The sequence below is a fragment of the Panthera leo genome, chromosome F3, assembly GCF_018350215.1.
Source record: "Panthera leo isolate Ple1 chromosome F3, P.leo_Ple1_pat1.1, whole genome shotgun sequence".
In the NCBI taxonomy this organism is placed as follows: domain Eukaryota; kingdom Metazoa; phylum Chordata; class Mammalia; order Carnivora; family Felidae; genus Panthera; species Panthera leo.
This window is the reverse complement of record NC_056696.1, coordinates 25,586,454-25,608,158: the sequence shown is the minus strand read 5'-3', so window position 1 is coordinate 25,608,158 and position 21,705 is coordinate 25,586,454. Positions and strand designations below refer to the sequence as shown.

At 39.7% G+C, this 21,705-nt stretch overlaps 1 protein-coding gene across 2 annotated transcripts in view; it reads left to right on the top strand.

Moving 5' to 3' along the window:
• Window positions 1-14,774, top strand: part of DHX9 (DExH-box helicase 9) — a 51,414-nt gene extending 36,640 nt beyond the window's left edge. For both annotated transcript variants that reach the window (XM_042924537.1, XM_042924539.1), the window contains 14 exons: window positions 258-414; window positions 2,373-2,473; window positions 3,983-4,196; window positions 4,390-4,484; window positions 4,776-4,849; window positions 6,048-6,200; window positions 7,497-7,657; window positions 8,410-8,521; window positions 9,092-9,253; window positions 9,350-9,477; window positions 10,406-10,635; window positions 11,041-11,156; window positions 11,862-12,062; window positions 14,317-14,774. In XM_042924537.1, coding sequence (XP_042780471.1) covers window positions 258-414; window positions 2,373-2,473; window positions 3,983-4,196; window positions 4,390-4,484; window positions 4,776-4,849; window positions 6,048-6,200; window positions 7,497-7,657; window positions 8,410-8,521; window positions 9,092-9,253; window positions 9,350-9,477; window positions 10,406-10,635; window positions 11,041-11,156; window positions 11,862-12,062; window positions 14,317-14,683 — 2,271 coding nt within the window. In that variant the 3' untranslated portion in view covers window positions 14,684-14,774. The remainder of the gene's footprint in view (window positions 1-257; window positions 415-2,372; window positions 2,474-3,982; window positions 4,197-4,389; window positions 4,485-4,775; window positions 4,850-6,047; window positions 6,201-7,496; window positions 7,658-8,409; window positions 8,522-9,091; window positions 9,254-9,349; window positions 9,478-10,405; window positions 10,636-11,040; window positions 11,157-11,861; window positions 12,063-14,316) is intronic.
• The last annotated feature ends 6,931 nt before the right edge of the window (window positions 14,775-21,705 follow it).

Genomic DNA, 21,705 nt, shown 5'->3' with positions numbered 1-21,705 from the left:
TTTGATGAATTCTTTGCGGTCTTTTTTTTTTTTTTCCTCTTCTCCTTTCCAAATAGTACTCATTTCTAACCCCACAGCTATTAGTCTAAAAACTGTTGTTAAAAATTCTACTGAATTTCACAGTGGCCCTCTATGTTACACTTTTGGAAGCTACCAAAGAACCTGAATTTCACTGACGTCTGCATAACAAGAAATCTCTTAGGTGTCTCTCATTAGAATGAACTTACGCGATTGTATTTTCATTTGTGTTTTAATAGACTGACTTCCTTTTGGTAGTGTTGCGTGATGTGGTTCAGGCTTATCCTGAAGTTCGCATTGTTCTCATGTCTGCTACTATTGACACCAGTATGTTCTGTGAATATTTCTTCAATTGCCCCATCATTGAAGTTTACGGAAGGACTTATCCAGTTCAAGGTAAATAGTTTGGAGGTGGGGTGGGAAGGTAAACTTCTTTTATGCATTAGTGTTTGGATTTTCTTAATCTTGGAGATTGGAATAATAGTTCTAAAGACATTTAAAATACAGGCTAATGTAGAATATCAAATGAATCATGGCATTCTTGGGCCTTTAGTAAAGCTATGGCAAGTGTAATCTGAGGAGCAAGAACAAGTTTCATTCATTTCTTGAGGAGTTGGCAAGTCCAGTAAATTTCCTGACTCTTCCTTATAGCCGAAGATAGCTTTCAGAATTATATACAGTCAGGTGTAAATCAGTATAGCCTATAGATGTTTATGGGAGATAACAGTATAAGCAGCCAAAGTCAAATTAACAAGAGAATCTTTCTTAGAGCCAGAGCAGGCGTATTTTAAAATGACATTAAGGTGTGTGTTTCAAGATCAAGTATTTCTGATGGTTAGGACCTCCTTTTTCAGAAGATTTTATTATTACCGTTTTTTAGGACAGCCATCTAATAGCTTGGTTAGAAAAATAAATTCTAGCACAGTCAAAATCAGGGCATGAAAATCTAAAAATTTTGCTATGTGGGTATGAAATGATAAATGGCTATTTAGCATGCTGTTTTTTTTTTTGAAATTCCAAAGTAAGAGTAGGTCTAAAATAAAAGCCAGGGCAGTTGTATCTTGTGAGGGTAAGGGCGACAATTCTAAAACTGCTTTACATGTATATTAAGATTGAAAAAACAATTAAGTGGATGGCAGATGGGGGAGTCAGGTTTACTGTTGGAGTTTAGAGGGTACAGGTAAGTAGGAGGGAAGCTTTGAATAAACTGGGTGGTATTGGATTACAGTTAGAGACAATCAGTAAGATGTCATGTTCAGATACAAGTGAATAGATAAAGAAATCATTACAGATATGTATGGATACACAGATGAGTATACATGCATATATTTCCTAGCTCTGTTGACCACAGTGGTGGAGACTGAGGGACACAGGAGCTAACCGGAAAGAGCTGGAATAATTTGACCAAAAAGAAAGGAACATAGTACAGAATTATAACCCTAAGGATAAAATAAATGCCCATGAATCTGTATGGTGGTTGAATAAATAAATGGGTAACAAAGGCAGATCTCCTATGGAATAATTCCCCAAAAATTATGTACTCTCCTCCTTACCTCAAAAACATGACTTATCTCCCTGTCCCTTGAGTGTATTGTGCTTAATGACTTGCTTCCACAGAGTAGAGTGTAGAAAGGGAGAAACAAAAGTAACTTCACAGTAATTTGGAGTATACTTGTATATTCTTGTATATATACTGTTTGTAGTAACTTGGAGTAACTTAACAAACAGTACCTCAGGTGAACAAGTTTAACATCGTCAGTGATGAGTCATGTAGGTTGTGTGTACCCTTGGTATAATGTGATGATTTGCACTTGGGACTCTTAGCATATAGAGGGGAAGTGTTCATAGATTATGAGACATTTCTTGACCCAGCAGAGAACCTCAGGGATATAATTGGTCAGCAGATACTCCAACTTTGCTGATGTCCCTCTTTAGAGTAATAACCAAAGGGAGACCATTTTATATGTACGTCCTGATAGAGGAAGGATGGACTACAGTATATTACTGTATAGACCTCTCTTTCCATATCTAACTGCTGTACCATGGGAGTGTACAACACAGTGCGTGTGCCCTGCAGCCATACCACAAATGTTTGATTATTGTATATAGAGGATACCCTGTCTGGCTTAGTGGGAACATGAATGAGAGACACTTCACCCACCTGCAAGGCCCAAGCCTTAGTCCAAACACTAAGTTTGGAAAAAGAGGTTATTAACACTGGAATTTCTTGCCAATTGTGAAGAATCAGATTGAAGGTATTAAGGTAATTTTGAGTTATGAATTAGAAAATGAGTTTTGAAGACTGTTCCATTCTGAAAGTTGACTGTACTTACCTGACTGGATTGTCCTGGCAGAATATTTTTTGGAAGACTGTATTCAGATGACCCACTTTGTTCCTCCACCAAAGGATAAGAAAAAGAAGGAGAAGGATGATGATGGTTTTGAGGATGATGATGTAAGTGAATCTCATGGAGAATTTTCATTAGGGACAGGTGGTTAATGCAGTGAACGGAATGATTAAAGTAAAAAGTTGCAATGAGTTACCATTAAAGAAAACCTTTTTAAAAGCTATCATGTTTTTTAATTAATTGATGTATTTCACTCTAAAGAATTCCATGTAGTGACAAGCTCTTTTCATACCACAAGTTAAATCATCTCTGGAGAAAGGTCAAAAGGAGGAGGAGGAAATAGTAAGATGTTTAAAGGCCACATGTAGTTAGAAATAACTCCATTTTATAAGAGTTTGCTATTATATTTTCTATGGGCCAGAGTACCTGGGAAGCTGGTAGAGAGGCAGTCTTGTGCCCGACCCCAGCTCTACTAAATCAGAAGTTACATTTTAACAAAGTCTCCATGTGATCTATATATACAATAAAGTTTTCAAAGCAGCAGCTCTCCTCCTAGATTAGAGAGATTGTATGGTGATGACATTATCAGATGGAGAGTATTAAATCAGGGAGTCAGGAGGGATTTCCTAAGAAGAAACAAGAAAGAAAACCGACATTTATTTTGAGAGCTCAATCAGTGGTAATATAAAAATTCATCTTGTATCTGGAAATTTGAACAGAATAAATACTAAAAGACAGTTTAGCAGCGCAGAATTCAATAATAATCTGGGATATTTTTAATCACAAGACTTAATATAAATGAACAACAAATTAGTTTATCGGGGGAAAAAAAGACCAGTTGTAACAATTCTGTTTCTCATTACTAAAGGTTTGGTTTATCACTGATTCTCAGGCAGACTTTATAGAAAATTCAGACACTTTTTATTTTTTTATTTTGAGAGAGAGTGGAGGGGCGGTGGAGAGAGAGAATCCCAAGCAGGCTCCATGCTGTCAGGGCAGAGCACCACACAGGGCTTAAACCCCTGAACCATGAGATCATGACCTGAGCTGAAATCAAGAGGCAGATGCTTAATCGACTGAGCCACACAAGTGGCCCAGACACATTATAATAGAAATAGATGATCAAGTGAGCTGCCAGGAGGACATTTATTTAAAAATTAAAGGACTTCATATTTGGTATGAGATGAGCCTGGGAATTCTACAGGGAGATATTGTGTATAAGTAAAGTAATTGTATGGTAATTGATACATAGGATCATAGAACTTAATTAGTAAGGAAAATATTTTTGAGAAGTCAACAGAGTATAGTCCTAGGAGAGATAAATACATTTGGTAGATGGAGCCATTCAGAGTTGCAGAACCGAATTTAAGAGATTGTGCTTGGATTTTGGCATTGCCAATGTATTTCCCATACATAGGTCATGAGAAAAATTTGGTATCTCAACATGTAGCAGGTTCTACATTTTTAGAGCTTAAATTTCTATATGCAGATCTGATTAATCAGCTAGAATTAATAAGGACATTAGGTGTTATTTGAATGTGAAGAACACATACAAGAGACACCTCATGAGCTGTAGTAATTGAGACCATTCAGAATATGTCTCCTAATTTTTGCAGGCAAATTGCAACCTTATCTGTGGTGATGAGTACGGTCCAGAAACCAGGATGAGCATGGCGCAGTTGAATGAAAAGGAAACCCCTTTTGAACTCATCGAGGCTCTACTCAAGTACATTGAGACCCTCAATGTTCCCGGAGCAGTGTTGGTGTTTCTGCCTGGCTGGAATTTGATTTATACTATGCAGAAGCATTTGGAGATGAATCCTCATTTTGGTGGGTGTTCTTTGAATTCTTCGGATTCTCACCCAATATTTGACAGTGAAAGTTAATAGTTTTGCTTGTTCCCTAGCCAGTGTGAATACAAAACGTAGTATTGTGTCAGTATTTGAATAAAAGTATGCATTACGTAGAGCAGTTTTAAAATACGCTATTATTTTTAAACTTTAACTTTTCCTTATTCTTACAGGAAGCCATAGGTATCAGATTCTACCTCTGCATTCTCAGATTCCTCGAGAGGAACAGCGCAAAGTATTTGATCCTGTACCAAGTGGAGTGACCAAGGTAAAAAAACAAACATTTACACTTATGGGTTGGGAAGTTCCATAGATTCTAAGCAGATGTTATAGGCCTTCAAAGAGCTACCCCTAAAAAATTGTAATCCAGCTAAATTGAGGAGGGAAAGAAAGGGTCTTCTCATTGTGAGTTAAGTTTTTCATAAGTCAGGCTACAGGTGGATGGTTTTTTTAAGGCTCCTGTAATTCTCTTGTCATTTGTTACATAAACAAATCCGTTCTTTTAAGTGCATAGTAGAATATTTTCTGAAGTATAATTTTTCTTAATATTTCATCACAGGTTATTTTGTCCACAAATATTGCGGAGACTAGCATTACCATAAATGATGTTGTTTATGTCATTGACTCCTGCAAGTAAGTTTCCAAGGCACCTATTTGCGTAGAGTAAATCTGAAGAATGTTCCATGTAGTATCTAGTATCGGAATCAAAAACACTTTTTTTTTAATTGAAGTTTTGTGTTCTTGTACTGTCAGAATTGCTGTGCACTATACATACTGTGATACAGGCTAATTAGTAATTCTTGGTGTTGATTTGTCATAAGTGTTACAGTAGAAAGTGAAAAGCTTAACACTAACTTCTGAGCTTCCCACTGCTCTTGTCTGCTGATGTTTGCTCATTTCTCATTGGGTGTTTCCGTTGACCACTGCCACACAGTAGCAGGCTGGTTAGTGTATAAAGATGACCAGTATTTATCTCATGATAAGATATCCTACCTTTGAATCATTCACTTAAGAATTAAAAAGCTTCAAAAAAATTTTAAAAACTTCATATTTGGTACGTGATGATCCTGAGAAATACACAGGGATGCATTGTGTACAGATAAGTACACAAGACCCCCAGAGAGAAGAAAAAGTCAAAACTTTGTTATGTCTGGCCCATGTCTTCTCCACATAGTCCCACAGCCTGTCCCAGCAGTCGAGAAAGATCTGCCAGTGCCCGTTCTAGGGACTGGTGCAGAGCACGCAGCCCTCTGGGCCACTTCCAATCTCTTGGTGCCAGCTGCCTATGTGGATCGTTGAAGGAATCTGAGGTTGCTTAGGGGTTCAGAAAGACCACGCAGGCACCTGTTGGTGAGGTCGTCAGAAGTGCCACGTATTCTGGTTCAGCACATAACTTTTAGGTCATAGGTAGCCTGGAAGTTAAACTAAACATTGGAATAGAGTTGGTTTGAATCATTATCATTTACTTACAAGTGTGTACTAGATCCTGTTTGTATGCTTTACAGACTTCATTAATTCACTTAATGTTTATAAGTAAAGATCCTGTGAGGTCAGTAAGAGTATTATAGTCATTTTCAAATGAGGAAAATGAGGCACAAAAAGATGAGTATTAGTAACTTGGCCAAGATGTCAAGCACATGTGGCACATATGTGTTATTTTTCCCTCTTAGAAGTTTGACAGATCAGAAGATGCCATCAGGTTCTTACTGGTGCTTTTTCACAGATAGTTGGCATAGTTCACTGGAAAGCATCCACCCCTCAGTGGACATAACAATAGTTATGTGCTGGTCGTGCATAAGAGTCTTAGAATTAATCGCTGTTTCCTATTTAGGCAGAAAGTGAAGCTGTTCACTGCTCACAACAATATGACCAACTATGCTACAGTGTGGGCGTCCAAAACAAACCTTGAGCAGCGGAAAGGACGAGCTGGCCGCGTACGGCCTGGATTCTGCTTTCACCTGTGTAGCCGAGCTCGTTTTGAGAGGTGAGACCAATTTTTTTTTTTCTTTTTAATTTTTTAATGTTTATTTATTTTTGACACAGAGTATGCGAGCAGGGGAGGGTCAGAGAGGGAGGGGGGGAGACACAGAATCCGAAGCAAGCTTCAGGCTCTGAACTGTCAGCACAGAGCCTGACATGGGGCTCGAACTCACTAACCTTGAGATCATGACCTGAGACGAAGTCAGATGCTTAACCCGACTGGGCCACCCAGGCGCTCCAAGAGACCAATTCTTGAATAAAGATTAAGGATTTTTTTTACCCCTTCATTCATCCCCTCCCCCCACCCTGCTATGAACCTAATGAACTCAGAGTACATAAATGCCTCCAGTTATGTATATTGGAGGATAGTTGTCTTTCATAACAAGGTTGTGGCAAGAATAAAATTGTCATTGATGGCATGTTTGATAGTGGTTACCTGATTACTACTAATCTTTTAAAGGGAGGCTGTATGGACATTATTTGGCAAGAGTGGGAGGGGCAGAGGGAGAGGGAGGGAGAGAATTCTAAGCAGGCTCCGTACTCAGCATGGAGCCCAACATGAGGCTGGATCTCGTGACTGAGATCATGACCTGAACTGAAATCAGGAGTTAATAGATGCTTAACCGACTGAGCCAGCCAGGTGCCCATTTGTTTTTGAGTATAGTTGACATCTGATGTTAGGTTAGTTTCAGGTGTACAACACAGCGATTCAATAGCTCTGTATATTATACTGTGCTCTCCACAAGTGTAGCTACTGTCTGTCCCCATACAACACTGTCACAATACCATCGACTATATTCTCTGTGCTCTACCTCGGACCCTTGTGGCTTATTTATCCCATAACTGGAAGACTGTATCTCCCACTCTCTTTCACCCATTTTGCCTGTTCCTCCCCTTGTACCCTCCTCTGCCCCTCCACTCTGTCGAGCTAGTATTTTAACCATGTTTGTCAGCAGACAGGACCTGAAGAAGTCCTAGGTGTGATAATGACATTAAGGATTCAGGATAATTTTTCATCATTCTTCACTCAGATGAAATAACATCAAGATACAAGTATAAAGTTACAAGTCACTGCTCAGTTAAGAAGGTCTTGTCCAGAGAGTCTTTTTGTAGTAAATATAAAACATGCTTTGGTAACTGTAAAAGCATGAGGGAAGGAGAGCTCTATAAATCTGATGATCTCTCTGCAAAGCATGAGGAAGGAGAACTCTATAAACCTGACGATCTCTCTGCAAAGATTTTATTAAACAAACATGTATATACAAGGGAAGATGGTTATTTTATGCTTTTTTTCTCTCAGACTGGAAACTCACATGACACCTGAGATGTTCCGAACACCATTGCATGAAATTGCTTTGAGCATAAAACTTCTGCGTCTGGGAGGAATTGGCCAATTTCTGGCCAAGGCAATTGAACCTCCGCCTTTGGATGCTGTGATCGAAGCAGAGCACACTCTTAGAGGTACCTGCAAATACAGACCTACCTAATACATGTAAATTATGCCATTTGTCTTGTCCTGCAACTAACATGTAACAAATGAATCAAGATACAGTCAGCAGGGCTGTGAGAAGACTTCCGATGTTGCCATATGTATTTAGTGTGGTCAGTTTTATAAAATGAGCAACATGAAGTAAGAAGGAAGTAACAGGAGTCTTTCTTAACCAATATTTAACGATCAGAACATGAGTTAGTCACAATACAATATTTTATGTAGCTCTCTTATTTTACGTAGATCTATTTGTGTTTTATAATCACATCATAAAAGTGGTAAAGTTTCGGAGAAAAAATAAGGGCATTGGAGCCAGGGGAATCTGGTTTTGAATTTTGAATCTAGTACTCATCTGTTAATATGAACTTTAGACTTTAGATTCCATCTCTCTAAAAATTCGGTAGATGGTATTAGACTTGTTAGGACATGTGTATTTAATGCTGTTACTATCATTTTGACTGCATGTATAGAGTTCTCATGGACTGTATTCCACTTCACAACCTACAGCAGCCTAATTCTAGTACCCTCTTCTTATCAGGTACTCCCAAATTTGGTTTTGTTCTATTTTTGAGTGAGGAGAATTGCTGGCTGTGGGCATGGTGCTCGCGGTTGGCTTGACAGATACAGAAAACTAACCTTAACCTGTAAGGAAGTGTTTCACCTTTGCCTCGGTTAAAGGGGCATTCATTACTGCGTCTGCTCATAAACAAATCTCTCCCCACAGAGCTTGATGCATTAGATGCCAATGATGAATTGACTCCTCTGGGACGAATCCTGGCTAAGCTCCCCATTGAGCCTCGTTTTGGCAAAATGATGATAATGGGATGTATTTTCTAGTAAGTGCTTTGTCTTATTGCTGATACTTAAGTGGCAGAACAATGTCAGAATCTTATTCCCTTCCCCATAAAAAACAGAAGACAAAACTAACTTCTGAAGTATAGAAGTGGCCTACTGTAGATACTGAGGAAAGTATGAAGTGCGGAGAATGAATCGTTTCAGTAGATGGACACCTGGGCCCAACTTGTTGGGGGAAAGAGCTAGTTTCTCAAAAGAGAAGTGCAGTTACTCTCAGGGGCTTAAGTAGTTGTTTTTGAAAGAGAAACAGCATTAGGAAATTTTGAAGATGGAGAGATTTGAAAAGATGGGAGAAGAGAGAATAAGGAAAGAAAAAATGTAATACTTGGTCATAATTTATGATTAATATGCATCCATTAATCTCAGAGCTCCTTATTTATTTTTTCCCTTTCTGCTTCTGGAGAGAGCAGCTGTAGAAGTTCTTTGTTAAACCAACTCACTGCAAATAAAGCAGTATCATGGCCAAGAAAGGCTCTGACCCACAGTGACAGTACTGCTCGTGAACTGCTAGAACCAGACTGCGATCTGACTGTATTTCCTGTCTCTTTCAGTGTGGGAGATGCCGTCTGTACCATCTCTGCTGCCACCTGCTTTCCGGAGCCGTTCATTAGTGAAGGAAAGCGACTGGGTTATGTTCATCGAAATTTTGCCGGAAACAGATTTTCTGATCATGTGGCTCTTTTATCAGTATTCCAAGCTTGGGATGATGCTAGGTATGGGTTTGAAAGAGAAGAGTTGTAAGATGTGAGAACCGTCTCCAGCTTCTAATGTGATACTGGGCTTTGAGAATGACTCTTTGTCTATTTCAGAATGGGTGGAGAAGAAGCAGAGATACGTTTTTGTGAGCACAAAAGACTCAATATGGCTACACTAAGAATGACTTGGGAAGCCAAAGTTCAGCTCAAAGAGATTCTGATTAATTCTGGATTTCCAGAAGGTAATGACTCACATTCTTGAAACCTCCCTGAAGGATGTTTATGTAGCGTGCACACGTTGACAGTGCAGTATATTTTAGCTTCACTTTAGACCCTGTGCTTTTTCTGTGTTCCTAGCTATTTCTTAGTTATTGGAACCATAGTGATAATCCATTTTTCACCTTTATTCAGCCTTTTAAAAAAGGAAATGGAAGGTTGTGATGCTCAAATTGTAACACACTACAAAGATGATTAATAGATGTTTTAAAAACTGTACTACTTTTTAGAGACTTTTTAAAGTCTCTTTTATCTTAAGAAGGGGCATAGCTTTTAGCAGTTTTAGAATGAGCGGTTTGTTGAATTACCTCAATTAGTGGTTTGTGAAGTTGACTGATCAGCCTGCCCACGTGTTCACGTGTAGATATGAAATTTACCATGTTAAATTTTAAGTGGCTTTAATTAAGGCTTTCGTGTGCTGGCAGGTAAGAGGGCTTGGATGTGTGCTGGAGAAACAATCCAGCTGTTTATTTCATATGTGAATTGAGCTATTGAACTCCATCTTCTCTAGAAAGAATGGCTATTTAAGAACACTAGATGGAATATTTTTATTGTCCTGTTGGTCTAGCTCTTATTCAGAGAGTAGATGATTAAACCAATGTATGCAGAGGGGTTTTGTTTTTTTGTCTTTAAGTAATCACTCCAGGCTTATGTTGTGGTCAAGTCTGTATTAGAAAATACAGGTATTTTAGTTTTTTTGTTGTGGAGACTCAGAGTTTCTCCTTGAACTTAATGTGGGTGCAAGAGTTCAGAGAATAGAGGAAGTCAGGCAGGCAGGTTATCGGAAAAAAGACATGGGAAGGAGTCAGTTCGCCTAATTCTCTTAACTAGTTTACATGCAGTATGGGATCATTACCCAGATATCTGATATTTTTACCCCATTCCTCTTAACAGATTGCTTGCTGACACAAGTGTTTACTAACACCGGACCAGATAATAATTTGGATGTTGTTATCTCTCTCCTGGCTTTCGGGGTGTACCCTAATGTGTGCTATCATAAGGAAAAGAGAAAGATTCTCACCACTGAAGGGCGTAATGCACTTATCCACAAGTCGTCTGTTAATTGTCCTTTCAGTAGCCAAGACATGAAGTACCCATCTCCCTTCTTTGTATTTGGTGAAAAGGTAAGAAAAGATTCGCTTAGAAAAATTAGCATTGAAAATCTAGGTTGTCCTTACTTATTAAAGTGCAGTGGGAACATGAGTTTTCATTTTCTTTAAATTTTTTTTTTTTGACGTTCATTTATTTTTGAGACACAGAGAGACAGCATGAACGGGGGAGGGGCAGAGAGAGAGGGAGACACAGAATCTGAAGCAGGCTCCAGGCTCTGAGCTGTCAGCACAGAGCCCGACGCGGGGCTCGAACTCACGGACCGCGAGATCATGACCCGAGCTGAAGTCGGACACTTAACCGACTGAGCCACCCAGGCTCAGGCGCCCCGAGTTTTCATTTTCAAAGCATAAGTTCATTATCATTATTTGGGAATTAGAATGTCCTCTATTTCCTCTTGCCTCTTTTTCCATCTGCAGATTCGAACCCGAGCCATCTCTGCTAAAGGCATGACCTTAGTCACCCCCCTGCAGTTGCTTCTCTTTGCCTCCAAGAAAGTCCAGTCTGATGGGCAGATTGTGCTTGTGGATGACTGGTACGGAGTTTCAGATGTGAACTACAAACTGCATTCTTAAAGTTGTGGTGTAAGGGGATACAGCTGCCAATCTAACTTAATTTGTGAAACATGACAATTTCGTGACACAGTGAGGTGCTTTATAACATTGTCTTTTCTTGGAGAGTGGTATACTTTGGCGGTTCATACTCAGTAGTAAGTCTTACATGACCTATACCAATAGAAGCAGATGCATTAGGCATTGGAGCTATATCTGCCCCCATGAATACTACCCTGGGGAATCAGAATCCAATTGGAACTTGGGGGGTACTTCTTTTGTATACTCTGTTGGTTAGAGACGACTGGTAAGCATGTAGTAATTAGCACTTGACAAAAATGGAGATCTTAGTGACCAGTCAGTAGGCTCAGTCATATTCCTGAAAACTTGTAACACTCCAGCAGTGTGTAATTTCTTCCATTCTTTTATTGAAGCTAAGTGATCTGCATTGCTAACCTAACAGTATTTTGCTTGAAAAACTTCTTGGTTCTCAATACCTGCCAGTAGCTAGCAGTGAGTTTTAAGAAATTAAGTGTAGACGGTTATCGTTCTTGATACCTGTAGTTGAAAGTATTGGTACTTAGTAAGAAGTTAAATTTATTCTTTCAGTTACCATGTATGAAATAGGGAGGTAGTAGTATTTTGCTATATGTACCCTTGTTGTACTTTGTCGTTTTTCTCTATTTTAGGATCAGATTGCAAATATCTCATGAAGCTGCTGCCTGTATCACTGCTCTCCGGGCAGCCATGGAGGCTCTGGTTGTTGAAGTAACCAAACAACCTAATATCATCAGCCAGTTGGACCCCGTTAATGAGCATATGCTGAACATGATCCGCCAAATCTCTAGGCCCTCAGCTGCTGGTATCAACCTCATGATTGGCAGTACACGGTGAGTACCCCAGTAACTTCTCTTTGAACCAAGCTGAGGACAGGAATCTTTTTTTTTTCTTTCCTGTCTTAAGCTATTTATTTATTTATTTATTTATTTATTTATGCATTTATGTATTTATGTATTTATGTATTTATTTATTTATTTATTTATTTATTTATTTATTTATTTTGAGAGGGAGAGAACACGAGAAGGGGAGGGACAGAGAGAGAGGGAGAGAATGAATTCCTAGCAGGCTCCAAGCTGCCAGCATGGAGCCTGCTATGGGGCTTGATCTCGAGAATCATGAGATCATTGACCTGAGCTGAAATCAGGAGTCAGACGCTTAACCAGCTGAGCCACCCAGGGGCGCCAGAGGACAGTGATCTTACACTGGCCTAAAATTCCCACAGTTAACTGACAGAAGCCTGGTTATTTAAGTTAAAATTCTAGACGTACACTCAATATGAAATATAATGCTGGTTAACACACTCAGAAGGATGTTACTAACTTTTGTCTCTGTTAATGATATATTATGTCAGTGCATATTGGGAGTTTGAAGGGGACCTTGAAAGTACATTCAAAGCCCAGGGTGGGTCACATAACAGGAAAATGACAGAGCCCAGACAGTTCTTTTTGCACAGTACTGTTTTGCTATCTCTAGCGAAAAAATGTTGGTGGGTGTTAAATTGCTGCTTCTTCAAATGAAAAGCCTCAAGGTTTATCTTAGGGAAGTGGAAGAATGTGAGTATCTTAGAATGCCTGGGTGGCTCAATCGGTTAAGCTTCTGACTCTTGATTTCAGCTCAGGTCATGATCTCATGGTTTGTTGAGTGCCAGCGCCCCAAGTCACGCTCTGCACTGACAGCATGGAGCCTGCCTGGCTCTTCTCTCCCTCTCTGCCCCTACCCAGTTTGCTTTCTCGCTCTCAAAATAAATAAACTTTTTAAAGAGAAGAGTGTGAGTATCTTGAAGGGTAAAGAGAAGAATGTGAAATATCTTAATTCTTAAATTTTTTTCTTCACTTTTTTTCACCTTTTTATTTGCCCACAACCTTTTATATGGAAACATTTGATAACCTGCAGAAATGGCAACCCCCGTATGGTATCATAACCTAAACTCCCTAATCACCAGCATCTTGTGCCATTTGCTTTCATATATCTGTTTGCACAAACACACCACTTTTTCTTAATCCTTTGTGATGGACTCTCAGCGGTTGTTATTTTACATTGGTATACTTAGTGTATCATTTAAGCACATAGCTGCAATACCATGATCACACTCCAAAAATTTAAGTGTTGTGATAACACTAATAAACAAACATACTAAAATTTTTCTAATTACCCAAAAATATTCCTTAATCTCCCTCTTAAGGATCACTTACTGCATTTGGTTATAAACTACTGTAATTTTAACATATAGAACTGTTACGTGCTTTATGGATTCTGGGTCACATCTCGCTATAACTGATTTACTTCTTAAAACTTATTAATCATAGCACATAGTATTCATTGTATTCTTGGCACTGTGCTAAGTGCTTTTCTGATATTTGATCTGTGATGTAGGTAGATCTTGTTCCTTTAATATGAATGAGGGAACAAGCACAGAGAAGTTCAGACTGAAGGCCATAGAGCTAGTGAATGGTAGGACTGGATTCAGACTAAGACCATAGCACTCCTAAAACAGTACTCTTATTTATTGTGTTAATACTTTGCCCTGCCCAGAGGGTCAAATATATGAAGAATTATTGAGAATAGTCTTCAAAAAGAAAGGTAGATAATAAGTGTCATAGGCAGATACAACTGTAGTGCTCATGGGTGTTTAGAAGAGGAAAGATTACTTTTGGCAGGAGGGATCATGATTAAGGAGGCTTCACATATAATCTGCTCTGTGAAGGACAAAAGAACCTTTCTGACCTAGAAAGGATGGGATAAATACAAGACAGAGTTCAAGTTGCGTAAATATAACGATGGCCTGAATTACAGTAGGGAGAATTGAAATGGAGAGAAGTGAGTGGATTAGACAGGTTTGCAAGAGAATTGGGAAGAACTGGTGATGGGTTGCAATGGGGGGGAATAGTGCATGGAAGGAGTGAAGACAAACCCCAGCCACATTTCTGACTTGGACAGCTGCTAAATTCAGAGTGCTAGTCTCTAAGGAAAGCTGCAGAGGAGGAGGAGTAAGCAGTGTGGGGTATGCTGAACTGGGGTTTTTGGTGAGACATCTTGATTTATGCAGTTTTTCATTACCCCTCATTTTCTTTGTACTTTTCCTAGGTATGGAGATGGTCCACGTCCTCCCAAGATGGCTCGATATGATAATGGAAGTGGATATAGATGGGGAACTTCTGGTTATGGTGGTGGAGGCTATGGCAGCGGAGGCTACGGAGGTGGCGGAGGCTATGGTGGTAGTGGAGGCTTCGGTGGCAGTGGCTATGGTGGTGGCCCCAACTCCTTTCGGGCAGGCTTTGGCGGAGGCTATAGAGGAGGTGCCCGAGGTGGCTTTAGAGGTGTCTCAGGAGGCGACTACAGAGGGGCTAGTGGAGGAGGCTTCAGAGGATCTGGGGGATTCCAGCAAGGGGGTATGAGAGGGGGCTTTGGGGGAGGTTACTTTGGACAAGGAAGAGGAGGTGGTGGCTATTAAAGCTTGGTTATGTCAGTTCCTATGCATAGACAGTAAAAAAAAAAAAAAAAAAATTTTTTTTTTGCATGCTACCTATTTCCCCCAAGTTGTTTATTTGATGCCAGTAAGTAAACCCATTTTCCATCCATTTTGTGGTTCATTGTAGTTTAAGGAAACCAAGCGTATAGCTACATTAGTGGTTTTGTTTATATTATGTAAAATATGATGACCTATTATAAAAGTACCACAGTTTGTATTTTTTCTTTAAGGAGTAAAGATTTGCCCTTAAAATTAACTTGATATTTTCTTGGCTTTAGTTTACTACAATAGAAAATAAAGTATTATACCAAATACTGGCCATGTAGTTCGTTGTTGACCTTACATGGTAGAGTAATTCTACAATGCCAGTTACATCTATTAGTTAGTTTTAAGCTTCACAGGAAAAATTGTACTTTCAGTTTTCCAAAGTATACCAAGTGATATTACTGCTTGTAGTAGTTAAAATAAATAGCCTTGAAATGGAATTGTTATTCTTACAGCAAATCCTGGCCAGTACACAATTTCACATGGACCTCTGCACTTGAATAAAACTTTTGACCTACGGCTGAATATTTTTACTTTTTCCCAAGCTTTGTCTTTGAAAAGTCTAAGACCAAGGTCAGCATTCTCTTTTCTAGTTAGTTTGTAGTGTAAAAATTAATTTTAATTAGAATTAAAAATTAACCTACAAAACGCTTTAATGATTATAAATCAAAGAATGAACCTTCACCAGTGCATCAAGTTTTAGTAGAGATGTTTATACATTTATAACACTATATGGTTTTCAATAAATTTTCACGTTTCTGACTTGAGAAATAGCACAGTATAGGAGAGATTACAAAGGCTTGGACTGAGTAGAATTGGGCTCATCTTAAAGCTGCAGATCTCAAGATTGTACTTCCAACTATGATTTCCTTTCTGAGCATCAGATCCTATTAACAACTGCTGCTTAGATATCCACAGAAATCAAGAACTCCGCACTTTCCAGACTGAAGAGAACCACCTAATTCACCCGGTGCCCTATCCTATACTGTGTTCCCCTGTTCATCTGTGGTTTTTGGTGTGTGTGTGTGTGTGTGTGTTTGTTTTAATCACAGGAGTTTTAGCTGCTTCTGGCCAAAGCCTTAAACACTTTCTGGTTGTGCTTTCGTAAACCAGCTGCCTGTTCTCTTCAGGCTTGTGTTCACTTGGAAGTGCAGTGATGCTGCAGCGTAAACATTCCCATACAAATCTCATACCACCGCCACCCACTCCTGGCTTAAACCATTGATTCCCTAGAGCCTTCAGAGTAGAAACTGCTCTCCCTTCTCCTCCAGCCTCAGTCCTACTCCCCAGCCATACTGAACTTCTAGCCTCATCAGTGCACCATGCTTTCTCTTGCCTTTTGCACATGTTATGACAACTCCCACAGAACATATACACTCAGTAATACCTCACTCACCTGGTACTCATTTCAGCAACAGCTTTAACTACAAATGAGAAATCAAAAGACCAGAATGGCCAAGAGAGATGACAATTACATTCCCTAGAACTTGAAAGAACCAATTAGGCATAATCTTTTAGTCTTTTGCTAAGAACCTAAGGAAATGCCTAGGCAGATTTCTAGAGCTCTTCTCTTTGTGGCTGCCTGTGTTTGCTCCACCAATTATAGCTATCCTCCCTAAAACAGCCTCTGTCTCTTGAGCTCCGTGAAACTGCTTGTGCTGTGCTTGGTTCTTTCTTCCTCTGCCATGATCTACCAGTTACATGTATGGAGATAACAGCTTTGTGGGTTTTTTTAAATAGGTCATTTGGTTTTCTAGTTGTTTGCATGGGAGTGGGGAGGAAAATCAGCCATCAGACTGTCCATAGCGGAAGTGGAAGTCAACTTAAGTTGATTTTAATTGTCAAAAGAACCCATTATAACCTCCAGAAACCATTCCTTTTTAAGAATTATCAGACACATGGAGCGGAAGGCCATGTGGAGGATTACTTTGTGGCATATTAATATACCTGGAGATATCGAGGCACCTGGGTGGCTCAGCTGGTTAAGTGTTCGACTTCGGCTCAGGTCATGATCTCATGGGTTCCTGATTTCGAGCCCGGATTGAGCTCCATGCTGGCAGCTCAGAGCCTGGAGCCTGTTTTGGATTCTGTGTCTCCCTCTCTCTGCCTGTCCCCTGCTCACACATTCTGTCTCTCAAAAATAAACATTAAAAAAAATACCTGGAGATATCAACCAATGTGCGTGTTTCCTTTCTTTCTCAAACGTCCCTCTATATCTGCCTGGAACGAAAAGAATATTCAGTTTAAGGGATGTTGCAGGTGCGAGGTGACTGGAAAGCGTTTCCAAAACGAGAAAGCCGATTGTACCCCTTTCCCATTCAGGAGATGAAAAGGGCTAGACACAGTAGGGTGAAAGAATTGAGGAGAAAGATCTGTGGAAGGGTGTAAAGTTGCTGCTCACCGCACACGTTCATTGGGGTTTGGAAGTGTAGGGAAATTTGGCACTGACAAAACCGGGTCTCCCCTGCTAGAAATTTAGGCCGGGATAAGAATGGACCTGTCGTGTGATGGTATCTTCACTGTGTACTTCTCAGTTTGAAGATTGTAGCAGTGATGACTCAGTAGCTTTCTTTGAGGCTGAGGGTGATACAGAAGGGAATCGCAGAGATTCCTCTGGGCCCAGAGAGGGAATAAGCCGATGTGCCAGTTCTGGGAAACCGTGCTCTGTGTAGTCTTTGTGTCAAGAGGCTGTCAACGCTGTGTCCCTAAACAACAGCTACAGTTTGATGGGATCTCCTCTATGTTGTGAGTGTGCACATAAAATCCTCTGGACCTCACCTCTGCCGGAGGAACAGACCAGGAGACCAAGAACAGTTGTGTCCGCTTAGGGTCAGCACAGACACCTAGAAAGAGGACCTCAACTGTGTGTGGCAAAGCACATATTTGAAAGCCAGTTTCCCTGCCTCTGATTTTAGAAGCAGAATTGGGATAAGAGAAACACCGCCAGAAATGGAAGTGTGAATTACCCTGAAACTGATGGATGGTTTTGGTTTTGACTGGAAAAAGTTCCTGAATCCACTGGATTTACCTGAAAGGCAAGTTAATTAGAAGTGTATTTGTGTCCTGTGATATTTGTAGACTGTCCTATTTGGTGTAGTGTAAATTCTGAATCATGTGAAGAAAATTTACTACTGAATCAGAGCTGATTACAGTTATTGAACTACTTAGTGATAATTTAGCTTTTAGTAAAGAATCTACTTGGGAACTAATTAGGGTGACCAACTGTCCCAGTTTACCCAGGACTGAAACATGGAAACTGCTAAAACTGGGAAAGTACTATGCAAAGTGGAACAAGTTGGTCCCCGTAGGATAATCTTAATGGGAGATCGTTCAGGAATTTCCAAACTTTGAAATCACATATTCCCTTCAAACCTAGAAATTAATTATAGAGATGTTAAAGGAAATTATATAATCCAGTGTTTAACACTTCTCACTTTGGTAAACCTATGTAGTATTTTCCATACTAACCTATAAAAATATGAACTATATATACTTAGTGGTTATTTTTAATACTTTAGTAATAATTGGAATGATTTTAAAAAAAAAATTATCTTTTTAAAATAATAGGAAGTACAATAGGATTTGATTAACCCTCTGATATAAATAAAATCTAAAGTTTTTTGGCATTAGTAATAGTTCTAAGCATTTCCAAATTAAATTAGTATGCTAATGACAGCTGTCAATGGCTTCAGAATTTTATTGGTAAGTAAAAGTGCACCTTATACAAATGCAAAATCTAAAAAATGATAAAAAAATTTTGTGTTGTCATGTTTGGTATTAAAATAGTTACAAGTTGCCCTAGTTTTCTACAGAACAAATGAGTGTTCTGTAGAAAAAGCAACATAATTTTGTTACAAGACCACTTTAGGCTTCAGTTTGAATAGTAACGAATATGTGAAAAGAGACTTAAATATTATGCATATCAGTGGTCAGAAGCTTCTGTGGGCTGAGAGGCTCCTTTGAGAATATGATGAAAGCTGTGACTCCCCACCAGAAGGCATGCACAAAATTTTTTACTTAAAAGTTTCACTAGATCACAGACCCTTCAAGCCCCTATGTACTTCACTTTAAGAACACCTGATTCAGTTCAATCCACTGAAGTGTACTACTATATTTGTATAGTCTTCTCGTCTTTCATTTTAATAGTTTGGAAAAATTATACCCCTGTCCTCAAATGTAATGTTTTCTGGGTGTAGCTGTTGAATCTAGAAGAGAACCCTTACTTCGGGGCAGTTGTCTTGCAAGGAATGGCAACTTTCTCCTATAATCAGAGCAACTTTTCTGTACCCCTTGCTGCCAGAGGAATGCCTTTCCGTCCTTTGATTTGTAGCCAGTTTCACTGCTGCTACTTTGTAAACTGACAGCAGGCTTTGGCATTGTGGGTCCCATTGTGCTGTTCAGTTGAGGTTCTACCCTTAGCTGCTACTGGCATAGTAATGAAATGGGAAGTTTCCACTCCCACTGCCAGTATTACAAAAAAGAAAAATGGGGTTCAAACTCATCCCTTTTCATTCCACACCACGGGCCGCTCATCTAACCTTGATTTGATCAGTCTTTGACCTCTAGAATCCTAACATTTTCATCCTCAGCAACTTTGATGAAATGTCCTTAAAAAGTCCTGGATTGTAAATCTCAGCCTTCAGCACAGGCAGAGATGCCCTAGTATCATTCTTTAAAACTATTGGGGCGCCTGGGTGGCTCAGTCGGTTAAGCGTCCGACTTTGGCTCAGGTCATGATCTCGCGGTCTGTGAGTTCGAGCCCCGCGTCAGGCTCTGTGCTGACCGCTCAGAGCCTGGAGCCTGTTTCAGATTCTGTGTCTCCCTCTCTCTCTCACCCTCCCCCATTCATGCTCTGTCTCTCTCTGTCTCAAAAATAAATAAATGTTAAAAAAATTATTTAAATAAAACTATTTAGCAGTTACTACTTAGGATGCATGGTACTGTATGGGATGCAATGTTCCTAAGACCTGAGGCCTATATTCTAAGAAATTTACAGTGGAGGGGCACCTAGGTGGCCCAGATGCTTAACCAACTGAACTACCTAGGCATGCCCCCCCTCCCAAAACAAATGTGGTTTTAACATTGTTTTTGATACTTAGTCCAATAAGAGCCTTAGGTGGTCTATGTAGATAGTAGGGAAAAATTAAGTTTATAGCCAATTCCTGATTCATTTCCATTTATCTGCTGGGAACTGGAATAAAGTAAGACAACACAATAGCACTATATTATATAGAATTAGGTTCAATTGTAGGAGACCAGGAAATCCAAAGTAAGAAGTAAACAATACAGAAACATTTCTTCCTCATTCAAGAAGTCCAGAGGTAGTCAGTATAGGGTCAACAGATGTTCCATGTTGGTTTTCATTGTAGGGCTGGTAGGTAGGTGTTCATGTTAGAAATTCATGTTTCTTCCATCTTGTTTTACCATTGTATGGTTTCCATTCAGAATCACCACATGGGCCAAGATAGCAGTTGTTTCTCAAGCCATTACGTTTGAATTCCAGCCAAGCAGAAGGGATAGGACCTTTCTACAAAGTTGTGCACATTATTCCAACTTGCATGTCTCCCTCCAGCTAGGATCTAATCACCTGGCTACACGTAACTGTAACTGAAGTTAGGCATTATGTCTAAATTTGATGGCTGGCTGGAGTGCCTGGGTGGCTTGGTGGTTTAAGCATCTGACTCTTGGTTTCAGTTCAGGTCATGATGTCGCGGTGGTGAGATCGAGCCCCCCGCCTCTGACGCTCCATACTCAGCATGAAGTCTGTTTGGTGTTCTCTTTCCTCTCTCTGCCCCTCCCCTGCTCATGCTTTCTCCCAAAATAAGCATTAAAAATAAATGAATTAGATGGCTTATGTTCCCTCTAAAATAGGGGTTTCATTTTCTAAGATACAAAAAATGGCCTTTTTCACAAAGCAGAACTATGGATTTTTGTTTATAAAAGGAAATAAGCACTCAGCCTCAAACACTTATCTTTCTTCCTTAATTTGACTTTTACTTTGCGTTGCCTGTAACTCAGCGAAGGTGACTCTGTTGCTGTAGAGGATCTCTTGAGGCTGAGAGTTGAATAAGGCAAGGTTATTCTTCAGTTTCATCAGTAGCCTTTTTTTATTCTTTTACACAAGGTCTTGTTAACTGGGTGACATAATTTAAGGTATTGTCCACGGAGGCTTTAACAAGAACAGTCTTTCTATAGTGAATTTAATGAGCTATAAGAGGAGGAATTTTCCTTTCTAATCCTCTTCCTCCACTTCCTTGTTTTTGGCTTTAGGAAGAGGTGATGGACAAAGACAGGATCTTTTGAGAGTGAGCAAAAAGCAATAGCTTTGCAAGAGCACGCTGCTCACTCACGGGTCATCTGACTTTTATCTGTTGCTGCCGTTGGTTTCCAGTCTATTTCTCTTTTTTCCTATGCTCACTTCAGAGTAGTTTGTTTTTGTGTGTGTGTGTGTGTGTGTTTGCTTTTTTTTTTCTCCTATTCTCATGTCCCTAAAGCATGCGAAAGCATTTTTTAGATTTTCTAAGAAATTTGATTGTTCACAAAGTTTTCTCCCTCCTTCACCTTCCCATCTCTCCTTTCCAATGTAACAAATGACCACAACTTTAAAGGTTTAACACCAGTTTATTATCTTACACTTATATAGATAAAAGTCTGACATGCGTCGCCCTGGGCTAAAATCAAGATGGTGACAGGAACTTTCTGGAGGCTTCAGGGGAGGATTTATTTCCCTGCTCATTTGGGTGGCTGGCAGGATGCAGTTTTTTGCAGTTGTAGGATTGAGATTTGTTTCCTGGACGGTTGTCAGCCAAGGGCTGCTCCCAGCTTCTAGTGGCCAACTACGTTCCCTGGGTTATGACTTCCTTCCTCCACCTTCAGAGGAGGCAACAATGGATTGAGTCCCTCTCCTGTTTTCAGTTTCTCTCGCCTCTCCAGTTGCACCACCCTGACCCACCCTCTTG